General features: G+C 38.7%; 1 protein-coding gene across 5 annotated transcripts in view; it reads right to left on the bottom strand.

Annotated features, from left to right (window-relative positions):
* Positions 1-10,687, bottom strand: part of PPFIA2 (PTPRF interacting protein alpha 2) — a 473,113-nt gene extending 462,426 nt beyond the window's left edge. For 2 of the 5 annotated variants that reach the window (XM_032644987.1, XM_032644989.1), the window contains exons 1-2: positions 9,817-10,070; positions 4,076-4,326 (exon numbers count right to left, since the gene is read on the bottom strand). In XM_032644987.1, the coding sequence (XP_032500878.1) occupies positions 4,076-4,324 (249 nt within the window). In that variant the 5' untranslated portion in view covers positions 4,325-4,326; positions 9,817-10,070. Of the gene's footprint in view, positions 1-4,075; positions 4,327-9,816; positions 10,071-10,613 lie in introns of those variants that run through there. The other 3 variants (XM_032644986.1, XM_032644988.1, XM_032644985.1) reach the window with 2 other exon arrangements.
* Between the last annotated feature and the right edge of the window lie 2,078 nt (positions 10,688-12,765).

Here is a 12,765-nt window from a genome sequence, read left to right as displayed (position 1 = left end):
GTTTGTTACATAGCATTATTTTAGCCATAGATAACTGATACATGAGTATTATATAACCTATCCTAAATCAAAATGGCAGAACATTATTCCTTCATTATTGCCTTATCATGTCACTAGTTCACTCAAACTTCTACTGCTTACCAAGTATACAAATGTCTGTCCTTAGCTTCCATCACACATATGAACAGGCTGCAGTCCTCCACTGTCACTATACAAAACTTCATTCCTACCCTACAGCCCTTCAACAAACAATCTGTTAGTTATTCTCCTTATTTAATTCCTATTTACTCTTCTCTTTTTAACTAGGTATACTGCTAGATCAACTGTCTCCTTTATGCAAATTAGGAACACCAAGCCTAGCCTGGAAAGCAGAACACAGGCTGAATTTTTTTTTTTTTTTTTTTTTGCGGTACGCGGGCCTCTCACTGCTGTGGCCTCTCCTGTTGCGGAGCACAGGCTCCGGATGCGCAGGCTCAGCGGCCATGGCTCATGGGCCCAGCTGCTCCATGGCATGTGGGATCCTCCCGGACCGGGGCATGAACCCGTGTCCCCTACATCGGCAGGCGGACTCTCAACCACTGCGCCACCAGGGAAGCCACCACAGGCTGACTTTTAATCCCCCACATGTCCTTAAGCAGGGTCCTCTATGCACAACTGTACTGCCTGACGCGAAATACCCTCTAGCCCTTTCTAACCTTTTCTTAAAAACACCTCTTTAATATCACTTTCCACATGAAACTTTCTGTAGTTAATAACATATCAGTATTATGGTGCAAATACTTTCAGTACTTCTATAATCTTCTGGTACTGTATTAATTCGGATCCATTTATATCTATTTCCTAAGTTCTGTGGGAACCAAACTATGTTCCTTTTTTTCTATCCCCTTTACAACATATGTAATCATTTAATAATACACAGAAGACCCTTAATATATGCTAAATCAGATGCTGAAAAGAAATTTTAAACTTTTATATCTAATGACTTTTTGCAATGGAAGTTTCACTCCCCTTACCTCTCCTTTAAGTATTCTTAGTGAACATATTAGTAATTGGTAAATATTTGCTCTGTTTTCAAAAATGTTAAAGACTGTTTATCAGTATTCCTAGCAAATTGTTCTAATACTCATTGACATACATATGCAGAAATTAGTTCATCTTTAGCATTCTGGATAAAACAAATGCAAGCATTTACGTATTTAATGCCTTATAAATAAATGCCTCAATTACTTATATTACTTTCCTTAATCATCACAAACTACCTTGTGAGGTATTAATATTAACTACTTTTTGTAGCATGTCAGTTTGAAGTCCTGACTCAAGCTAATAATGTATGATAGAAACGCATTACAAACCAGATCTTCCTATATCAATTTTTTTCCTCTTTCTACATCAAAATGCATATACATTTAGTTTAGTTTTACTTTAAAAGCCCTCACTATGGACGTGGTACTCTGCTGATCCAGAGGGTTGTAGGTGATTGAGATATACTCCTGTTCTCAAGGAGCTTATAGTCTAGGGTGGGAAACAGACATATAAACAGATAATGTAATGATAAAATGATAAGGGTAAGAAACACAGAAGACATGTATTTGGGGATTCAGAGAAGACTTCCTAGAACAGACAAAGTCTTGGCTAGGATGAGAAATGAACCAGACAAACATATTGAGGAAGAACTTAATGGGCAGAAAGGAATATGCTTGAAGGAAAAAGACTGGAATAGTATGATGTTTGTCAGCACACAGCAAGCAGTGTGCTATTATTCAAGCAAACAATGTGATACATTTACAAAAGTGGGAATGTTAGGACATAGAGCAAAAAAGAAATTAAGGGTCAGGTGCCAAAGAACAGAAAAGAATAGAGAGATCTGAGGATTATTTAAGAGAAAAAAAAAACAGTATGGCCAAATTCAGAGATGGTGAAGAAAGCAATCAGCTATGAGGACTCTCAGGTGTCTGGGTGAGGAGTTAGAGCAGATTTGGTCGAGTGGGAGGCAGATGATAACTGAGTTTGGACATGTTGAATCTCAGGTTCCATGGAACATTAAATGGATCTGTGCATTAGAAAGGTAGAAAATCGGTGTATAGCTTAGAAACATCAGGCCTAGAATGTGGAATGATGTGGAATTATCAGTCCTTGTTAAACACAGTTACACTCCATCACATAATGAAAAAGTAAACAATATGACTACAAAATATTTTCATGGTTAGGATTGTTAAAATAACTGCTGCATGTGTTCATAAAAAATGTTATAGGAGAGAAATGACTAAAGCAAAGCACTAAATCATCAACAACTAAAAAATATTGTATAGGCAATTGAAAACATGATATGTCATAAAGTTTGACTCTGCTTTGAATTCTATCCCATGTTTGCTAAAACAAATTTTACTTTTATGTTATTGTAGTAGTTTTCAATTTTACATACTTTATTTCTGCCTCAAAACTCACATTTATGGGAGTCATTTTCTCCTTCCAGGTAAATGTCAAATGAAATGCCACCAAACAGCGCAGGTACATTGCTCACAAACTATTTTAAAAGATTCAAAGATACCAATTGAAGAAGAATTTTATATTCCTCTATTACCTGCAAAAAACGTATAGCCCTAAAGTTACAGATGAGGTTATTAAATACTTGCTTTAACAAATGACAGGACCATCACTATCTTTAAGGACCTGTGGATCGCTAGGGGTATTAAATATTTCTAATAGTAGAATACAAATAAATATTGAAAAAATGTGTCAAAGTATTTATAAAAGAGATTGGAACTATAACCATCTAAATGTACAGGCTCATAATCCCTAATCTATAATTCCCAAACTCAAATACTCTGAAAACTGATATTTATTTGTAAGTATATTGCAAACTTGATTGGTGGCAAAACCAGACCTTACTAACATGAGGTCATTTATAGTCTTTATATTTTCCACACAGTAGGAATATTCATAGAATTCTCTTCAGAAATATGAAAGTGTATAATTATAGGGTGCTTCCCAGAATCTGGCTAGTGGAGTGTTCCATAGTATACATTGTACACATACAAAAATTGGGGAAACTCTAAACTTTAAAACACAAGGGGTTTAGATAAGAGATTGTGCACCAGTATAATTAAAATTCAAGGGGCTTCCCTGGTGGCGCAGTGGTTGAGAGTCCGCCTGCTGATGCAGAGGACATGGGTTCGTGCCCCGGTCCGGGAAGATCCCACATGCCGCGGAGCGGCTGGGCCCGTGAGCCATGGCCGCTGAGCCTGCGCTTCCGGAGCCTGTGCTCCACAATGGGAGAGGCCGCGTCAGTGAGAGGCCCGCATACCACAAAAAAAAAAAGTTATTTTTTATAATATTACTACATATAATAGTAATATTATTATTACATATACATAATGCATATAACATGTTATTACATAGTACATATAAAATAATTATTTTATAAATATTTACTTATAAAATAAAATTGTTAAAATCTTACAGTTTTAAGTTTGTGAGAATAAAGCTGAACTTTTGCCTTTTCTCCTATTTCCAAAATATATATATATATTTTAAAAGAAACTGGTCAAAATGTTGTTTTCAGAAGAGAGGGTAATACATCAATAAGTTCAAGAAGTTTAAGCAGGTGTCAGGCATTATTAAAGAAAGACAAATAAAAAATATTGGACAGCAGACTTCCAAAGTACTATTATTTCCAAAGACAGACTACATAACTGAAAATGTAAAATACATATTTCCAAATGTCATAATAGTGTTTAAAAAGTAAGAAGGAGAAAACTATTCCCACATTCTTGTAATTAAAAGCTGATCAACAGGTAATTTTCTACCTCCACCAAAAAACAGATAAAATTTTCAAGAGAAAGACCAGATAGGAACTCATGTTTCAAATCCCCCACCACCGAAGTACCACAATTTTGTTTGAGGCAAGGTTGCATGTGAATTAATTATGTATTCTTAAGTTTTTCTCACCAAAATTTGTATATCATATCTACTAAGGGCAAAAGTAATTTTAAGAATGGGAATAAAGCAAAGCTTATTTAAGTCTTATCACATTTTCAGTTGCAGTAGGAAGGACAGAAGCTCCCAGGAGGCATACCTGTGGCAGGGCTGAATTGAGCTGTCTCTGGAGCGAATCTCTGTCATAGATGACATCCTGCAGTCTTTGCTGGGCAAGTGAGAGGCTTTCTTGGGTTTCCCGAAGGGTGTCTAGAAGACGATCCCTTTCATCTAGCATATTCACCATCAGCTGCTCAAAATGGGAGTCTGAGTCCGAGCCACTGCTTTGGGACCCCCTTTGGCTCATTGGGGTGTCCTCATTAATTGTGGGCATCACTTCACACATCATTGCTTAAAGAAAGTAAAAGGGAGGGAAGTCTTAGTAAAAAAATGATTTCCAATAATCCCACCTGACCCTCAACTCTCCAAACTCTTTGCAACTCATCAACCTAATTGTCTATTTCTCCTCCACCCACTGCCCCAATTCCAATGATGCTAAAAGTTTTAACCTCAATGAAATATGATCCACTGACTTCCTATATCTAACATGCTTTCTCTTTTCATGACAGTCTAAATATCTCCTACCTACAAAACACAGCTTGATTTAACCTACTTCTCAAAGTTTTTTCATGATTAACCCCACCTAATTCAGTTTATAATAAGATGTTACTAAGCTTATTAATTGATCACCTTTCTTTCCCTGCAAGTTTACAAATCACTTATAGCTAATACCTCCATCTTACCCTTATTCGTTATTATGTTGTTAACAGCAAGCATAGTGTTTGGCATTTAACAGGTGGGAAGTAAATGATGTTTGTATTAAATAATTGAATGAATTAATGTTCATTCTGTCATTCAGAAAATCCCCAAATAATTGAGTATTCATTTTATATAAAAATTAGCTTTTACTTTTTAATTTTATTAATTTTTTTCATACAACTAACTTAAAGCTTCTTGACTTTACACCTCCCATTTTATTATTGGATTGGCCAAAAAGTTTCTTTAGTTGTTAAGTAAAAATAAAAGACACATTTTTCATTTTCACCAAGAACTTTATTGAACAATGTATTTACCCTTTTGTACCACTACCTTCTGCCATTTTTCAGGCAACTTCATAATTCCATCTTCCCAAAACATTTTATCTTTTTGAGCAATGAACTGTTCCAGGTGTGTTTTACAGTCTTCCAGGGAATTGAAATTTTTTCCATTAAGAGAATTTTGTAAAGACCTAAGTAAATCGAAATCTGAAGGTGCAACGTCTGGTGAATACGGCGGATGAATCAGAACTTCCCAGCCAAGCTGTAACAGTTTTTGCCTGGTCATCAAAGAAATATGCGGTCTTGCATTATCCTGATGGAAGATTATGCGTTGTCTGTTGACTAATTCTGGACTCTTTTCGTCAAGTGCTGCTTTCAATTGGTCTAATTGGGAGCAGTACTTGGAATTAATCATTTGGTTTTCTGGAAGAAGCTCATAATAGAGGACTCCCTTCCAATCCCACCGGATACACAACATCACCTTCTTTGGATGAAGACTGGACTTTGGTGTGGTTGGTGGTGGTTCATTTCACTTACCCCACAATCTCTTCTGCTCCACATTATTGTACAGTATCCACTTTTCATCGCCTGTCATAATTTGTTTTAAAAACGGAACATTTTCATTACGTTTAAGTACAGAATCGCATGCAGTCAAGAAGGTTTTCTTAACTTATGTGGAACCCAAACATCAAAGTGATTAACATAACCAAGCTGGTGAAAATGATTTTCGATGCTTGATTTGGATATTTTGAGTATGTCGGCTATCTCCTGCATGGTATAACGTTGATTGTTCTCAATTAATGTCTCGATTTGATCGCTATCAACTTCAACTGGTCTACCAGACCGTGGTGCATCGTCCAGTGAGAAACCTCCAGCACAAAACTCTGCAAACCACTTTTGACACGTTCAGTCAGTCACAGCACCTTCTCCATACACTGCACAAATCTTTTTTTTTTTGCATATCGTTGTGTTTTTACCTTTCTTGAAATAATAAAGCATAATATGCCAAAAATGTTGCTTTTTTTCTTCCATCTTCAATATTAAAATGACTACACAGAAATTCACCAATTTTGATAAGGTTTTTTTAAATGCACACTAATATGACAGCTGCCACATACAGTCTAACAAAATTGTTTTGAATGAAGTCAAAGATAACTAATTGCTACTAGAGCCAGCTTATGGAAAAAACGAACGAACATTTTGGCCAACCCATTAATTTTATATACTCTCTTCCTGAATTCCTACAGTAGTCTACACAGAATAGACAAGTGATTCTGACTGAATTAGACATATGCTTTATGAAATAGAGTGAGATGCATAAATTTGTTTAGGTTATTATACTACCAATTACACTTATTCCTTTGTTTCCTGTGAGCTGCTTTGTCTGGTTTCCATCCAAACAATACAAACTAACACTCTTTCAAATATTCCACAGAACAGATGCCATAAATTACATTAGCTAATGTAGCAACTTCACATCCTAACTGCTAATCAGGAGTCAGTCATAAAATAAATGAACTGTTCAGAATATTTTTAAATTATTTAAAATAGAAAACACAGACATTAAGATGTAACATTGACCTGTTGTGTAGCATTTTAAAAATCAGAAATTATCTTATTTTCTCTTTTCTATCTTTTGTTTTAAAAAAAATCAAATCCATCTCAATTTCAGTTGTTGTACTGAGGCCAGGAGCTGTTAATTAGAGGGCTTGGTTTTGCAGAAGTCTGATGTGGAGAAAGGCTGGTTTGGCTGTTGATCCTGGAGCATTCTTTGGTTTTATAATACATTGTCAATTCATTTTTCTGCCTACATATTCCTGTCCTTGGGGAAAGTATTTCTGGTGATATTTTCAAATAAAATATCAAGATTTAACAGCTCAATAGTTAATTATTTTTTATGATTCTTGATATAAATTGGGTTACTGAGGAGAGAATTCAATTATCTGTGAATAATTTGGTCAGGGCCCACTGAAAACCAGGAGAAACTTTTTAAAAGATAAAGGAAAGTATTTTGTGACTGATAGCCTATACAAAAGAATTAAGGCGGTGGTAAATTTTAGAACAATTCGAGGTAATGCTTTGAATTATTGCTCATCATTCAAAACACTGGGCTCCCTGAAGACCAGAACTTGAATTGTTCAATTTCTTATTCACCCTAAAATATAGAGCAGAGTAGATATATAGGATGTATTTAAACACAAACTCACAACACACACATGCACACACTCACACTCATACATTTGATATTATTGTTAACCACTTAATGGATGAAAATATATTTTTTGATTTTTTTAACCTGAATTTCATTCAAACAATATCACAAAGGTGGAAAAGATGAGACTCTTTTCTAACTGTTACAATTTTTCTTTACATTAATTAAAAAGGAATTGGAAAACAAAACAAAAAAATGTTCCAACACATTTAAATATTTAAAGCAATTAGTTCACATACCATGCATAAAATCCACACACTGAACAGCTGTGTCATTCTGAGAAATCATTATAAGGAGCCAGTGTGTTTCTTTTTGACATTTAAGGTTAAAACAAAATACTGGGAGAGGAAATGGTAGCACAGTGACAAGCTGTGCCAAAACACTTGTAAGGTTTAAATTTAAGGTTAAACATTTTCAAAACTGTATTTTAAATCATATCCTTCCTGAAGAAAGCTATTAGCCTGCCTCTACTCTGAATTACTTATAACAACTTTAAATTCCAAAGAAAAACATAACTGTAGTGATTACCTCAGCTACAGTTTTCTTCTGAATATTCTACCCTAATTCTAACAAACGTCATCACCGTGAGACATTAGACATTCACAAACTTCAGGCTCTTAGATCGGTATAAAAGTTGGTCTTTGATTTAGTTAGTTGAAAGATGCTATGATGGAATTTAGAAAATCTACACTCAAAAGAACTTGATTCAATTTTACTCCCAAGGCATGTGAACCAGAGCAAGTCGCTTCATGTCTCCAAACTTCAGTTTTCTCTTCTGTAAAGTAGGAATAATAATGCAAGCATTTATTTTAGCAAGCCCATTGTAGGGGTCCAATAGGATACCTGACTGAGAACAGATTGTTAATTAATAAAGGACTATTACAAATTCAAGTATTTATTTCTATTATAAAATGACCAACATTCACCTTTGCAGAAAGAGTATTTTACCTTTATGATTCATTCTGCTTCCATGCCTAAAGGTTTAATTCCAATGGGTGCTCTAAACTTTTCAAATTTAATTGAAAAAAAAATCAAGCTATGCAAAAGTTACTTAGGAAATAAGATGAATACATGCTTCTTTTTCCTCACAGTCAACCCAAATAAGTAAATCTAAAGTCTTCTCATCAAAATTAGAAGGAAAAAATGTGTCTGCAAAAAATAAGGCCACTTTCATGAGCTAGCTTTGTTTCTCGCAATAAAACAGAATCTTGAGATTCTGTCTAATATAAATTACAAAATAGTTGTATATTCCTTAAAATATAGTATAACTTATTTCCTAAATGCACATTTTTAGGTATTAAAAGCAATTAAAAATCTGTATTCAATGTAAGAGTCAAACACCCTCTTACAGAATGGATGCAATCTGAAGCAACTTGCATAGTACAGAAGGCTATGGTCATTCAACCTCTAGTCTATTTCATATACCGCTTTTAACTTTTAGAATCATTTTCAATATTAAAAACTGCAGTGTACCACATAATTCCTGAAAAACCAGAAAGGGCATACTAACAATTTGCTTTGATATTTGTCTTTTCATCATCCCCTCCCCAAAGTCAATTGATATATGGATTATGTTATACTCTTCTAGATGTTGATGCCCCTTTTCATTAAATTACTGAAAGTTTCAAGGTCTAGTTAGAGATTATTTTATTGTGAAAAGAAACAAAACAAAACAAAACACCTAGCTGGTTTAATTATCTCAGTGCTTAAATTTAGCTTGAAGAATTTTATACCAGGAAAACCAACTCCCTTTTTCTTAGCACATAACCTTGACTGTCTTCTAAATCCCTCATATTTCAAAATAAAAGTTTTGAATGCCCACTGGAGTCATTACCCAAGAGCTTTCAAGATCCAGTGTGTTTCTTAGCAATATGTGCTGTTCAAACAGTACCTATTCAGATATGACAGTGCTACAAAAGGCTTTTTTCTGTCAATGAATCACTTTATTCGAACAGATCTTTAGGATTTAGATCCTACTAGAGAAAAAGATGTAATTATTCTCTGTAGTCAGTTTCTTCTGCAAAGATTTAGTCTTAAGAACTGACCTATCTCCACCTCAGTTAACCCACAAGGAATAATTCAGTGAGAGAAATCCTAGCCATTGTCTGATTACATTACATGAATATTCCTCCTCCTAGTTAACTCTTTGAAGTCCCCTGTCCTCAGGAAATATTATTAACCCCTTTAATGGAAGCATTTTGCACTTTCTTTACCCCAGTTAATTTAGAGCTGGCCAAAGAGCCTGCACACACCATACGGCGGGCTGGACAGTTCTCTCTCAGCCACACCCCCCCACCCCCACCCCCGCCACCACCCTGAAGAAGTTGACTTCATGATGTCTGCACCAAAACTGTTCATCCTGCCCAACAGGAGACATCCAAGTAGGGAGAAGGTAGAGAAACAGGAGAAGGGAGAGGTTGGGGGTGGAAAGCAAGAGGTACGGAACAGTGATTGACAAGGAGGGAATCTGCATCTCATCTTCCCTGGGGGCGGGGTGGGGCCGGGGTGGTGGTGGTGGTGGGTGGGGGAAGGGGTAAAAAAAATAAAGCCGGGGCGGGGGGGAACCGTGTAACTCAAATACAGTTTCTGTACCTAATGTCTGTAATTTCGGGTCCTGCTTCTTCAATTGATCACTGACAACCGCAGTCTCCGGCTTGAGGAGCGGGGAGGCTCACACCGGGCACTCGTGGACCATTTCCCTAGCAACGCGAGGAGAAAGGTAGCTTAGACAGTCGGGTGCCCCGGCGTCCTCTGGAACGTGCCCCGGCTGGGTGGCGTGGCAGCAGCTCGGCATCTTTCCGCGGCTCCGTCAGCAGCCAAAAGGAGAAGCGTCCATCGGAAAAATGGCATATTACAAATTTTGCTTTGGGAAGCAGAGCTCGGTTCAGACCATTGTCAAAGGGAGGAGAGGGGGAGGCGGCTCTTAAAGCAGCAGCGGCCCGATTGCCCGAACAGCCGCAGCTCCCCGCGTGCTGCTGGAGACCCGGGGAGCCGGCAAGTGGGGACTGGGTTTGACTTGTAGAAACTGAACCAAGCGACGCTGCTCTCCCTCCGCCACCGGGCCACCCAGAGTGTGGCCCCGAAACCTGAGCTTTGGGGAAAGGTGTGAGGACTATCTGGAAGGGAATTTCTCCACCCAGTCACCCACCCGGAGCCCCTCTGGAGTTTATGGCTACCACCAGGAGTTGGAAAGCTAAAGGGAAGCGAGTCCCCAGGGACGCGAGAAGCAGGGCAGGTCCCCTCCTGGCCCCCTGCCTATTTCCAAGCTAGGGTGTCTTATTTCACCTAAAAGAGGTGTTTCTTCTGCAGAAAGGCAAGCAGCCAGCCCCCCTACACCCAGCTTCGCCTCCTAGCCTCTTTGCTGGCATCAGTTGGCCCGTAGAAGCAACCTACTGGGCGCCGGTGAGGATGCTGTAGCATCTTCTCTCCTTACTTGCCTTGTGCTGTTGTCGCTGCTGCTCCTCCTCCTCTGTCCCTCCACCCCCCCGCCCCCCCACCCACTCCTTGGCAGCCACCACCTCCTCTTCCTCTGAAACTAGGGCTTCCCCTGGAAGCTGCTGCAGTGGTTTCCACCGGCCCTTAAATAAATTCTGAAGTAATCACGTCTTTGCTCTCCTCCTCACGCACACGCGCTCGCGGATACACACGACTCCCCCAAAGCCGCTGCCGGCTGGCGCTGGTCCCAGTGCCCCCGGCGAAAGCAAGAACTGGGGATGGGCAGGTGTGAGAAGGGGGTATGTTCTTCCTCGCCCGGGCTTCCCACACACAAAGGTCTCTACAGGAAGGCGTGTGTTGGCCCGCACTGCTGGGGACGGGAACAGGTTTGGGGATCTTTTGGCTGTCTGGCCTTCCGTGCTTGTCATTTCTTTAAGCGGCTTCCTTCTCCCAGGACCAGGGCATGGAAGTCTTGGTTGTAGAGACCTGAGTCAATCTAGGGTGTGGCGGAATCTGTCACTTCTCATTACCTCTCCAGCTCTTTTCCATCCATTGCTTTGGCAATGAGAACTGTATGTTAAGTACTCCTTGCCCGAGTAAATTTCAGCTTTGAGCAAAGTCTGCTCCCTTGATCTTTTCCAGTTCCCCCATTCCTATACACCACTTTAGGTATTCTCCTTTCTTTCTGCCTCTGCTGCCCATTCATATAGACCCATCAGGAATAGGGAAGAAGCAGAAGACAAAACCACTACCTACTCTAAGCAAAAAGGAAAGGTTTCAGTAAGGGAAATTAAGACATCCTAGTTTTAGTGAAAAGGAAGATGGTATGCAAGAGGGAATTGGGAGAAGGGTTCAACATTGAGTATAATTTGGAAATTAGTACAAATATCCTCATGAGGTAGTGCAATAAACCCAAAAGGTATGTTTCACTTTTGTGTAAAACAAATAGTTCAAAGCTAACTATAGAAATAGTATTCAAACACCAGCTCACTTACATTAAGTTCAGTATTCAGGAAACAGACTATTTTATTTTGGGGGCAGCATTTAATTAAGTTAATAACCTCACAGTAGAATGTGAGCTCAAGCTCACATATTTACCCCCATCTCTTCTAGACTGTTATTCAAATTCTGCGTCACAACATAAACCTATTTAAATTAAGTATAAGAGTAATATAAAGATTCATTAGATGTCAACTGGAGCACTATCTCTCAAACATAATGTGCATATAGATCACCCATGGATCTTGTTATATTGTTGATTTTGATTCACTAGGACTGGGGTGGACCCTGAGATTCTGCACCTATAACAACTACCAAATGAAACCACACTTTGCATAACAAGTACCTAGATCAACCAATTAAGCTACCATTTGATGTTGACTTAAATACTTCCCCCACCCCACCCCACCCCACCCCACCCCACCCCACCCCATACGCGGGCCTCTCACTGTTGTGGCCTCTCCCGTTGCAGAGCACAGGCTCCGGACGCACAGGCTCAGCGGCCATGGCTCACTGGCCCAGCCGCTCCACGGCATGTGGGATCCTTCCGGACCGGGGCACGAACCCGCGTACCCTGCATCAGCAGGCGGACTCTCAACCACTGCGCCACAAGGGAAGCCCGACTTAAATACTCTTAACCACAGGAAAGCTCGTTAAGTCACGAGGCATCCCAGTCCATTTTCATATAGATCTAATTTAATAATAGCTTTATCATACTAATCATATATCAGTACTCATAACTTTCACTCTCTGGAATTCTGAGGTTTAAAGAACATAAAATGTTCTTTAAACCTCAGAAACCTTATTTTTAAAGACAGTTGAAATGTCTCTTTGTACAAGATTTCCTTCCTTATTAAACCTTGGTTCTAATTTCCTTGGTAGTCAACATTTGCCAAGTACAGCCTCAAATGTTGTTAGTATTTCCAAGGAAAGTCTTGATTTGCCTGACTCCTATTCATATATCAAATAGAAGTATTAATTCTAGATATAATACCCACATATAATTGACACACAGAGTTAAAGGCTACCTGAGAGTTGATATCACAGAAAGGAACAGTTTGATAATGGATGGCAGGAAACGGTCATGGAGTAAAGAGTATTTTAGTA

Source organism: Phocoena sinus, chromosome 10, assembly GCF_008692025.1.
Source record: "Phocoena sinus isolate mPhoSin1 chromosome 10, mPhoSin1.pri, whole genome shotgun sequence".
Lineage (NCBI taxonomy): Eukaryota > Metazoa > Chordata > Mammalia > Artiodactyla > Phocoenidae > Phocoena > Phocoena sinus.
The sequence above is the reverse complement of the archived record's forward strand: the minus strand, read 5'-3'. Positions and strand labels throughout refer to the sequence as shown.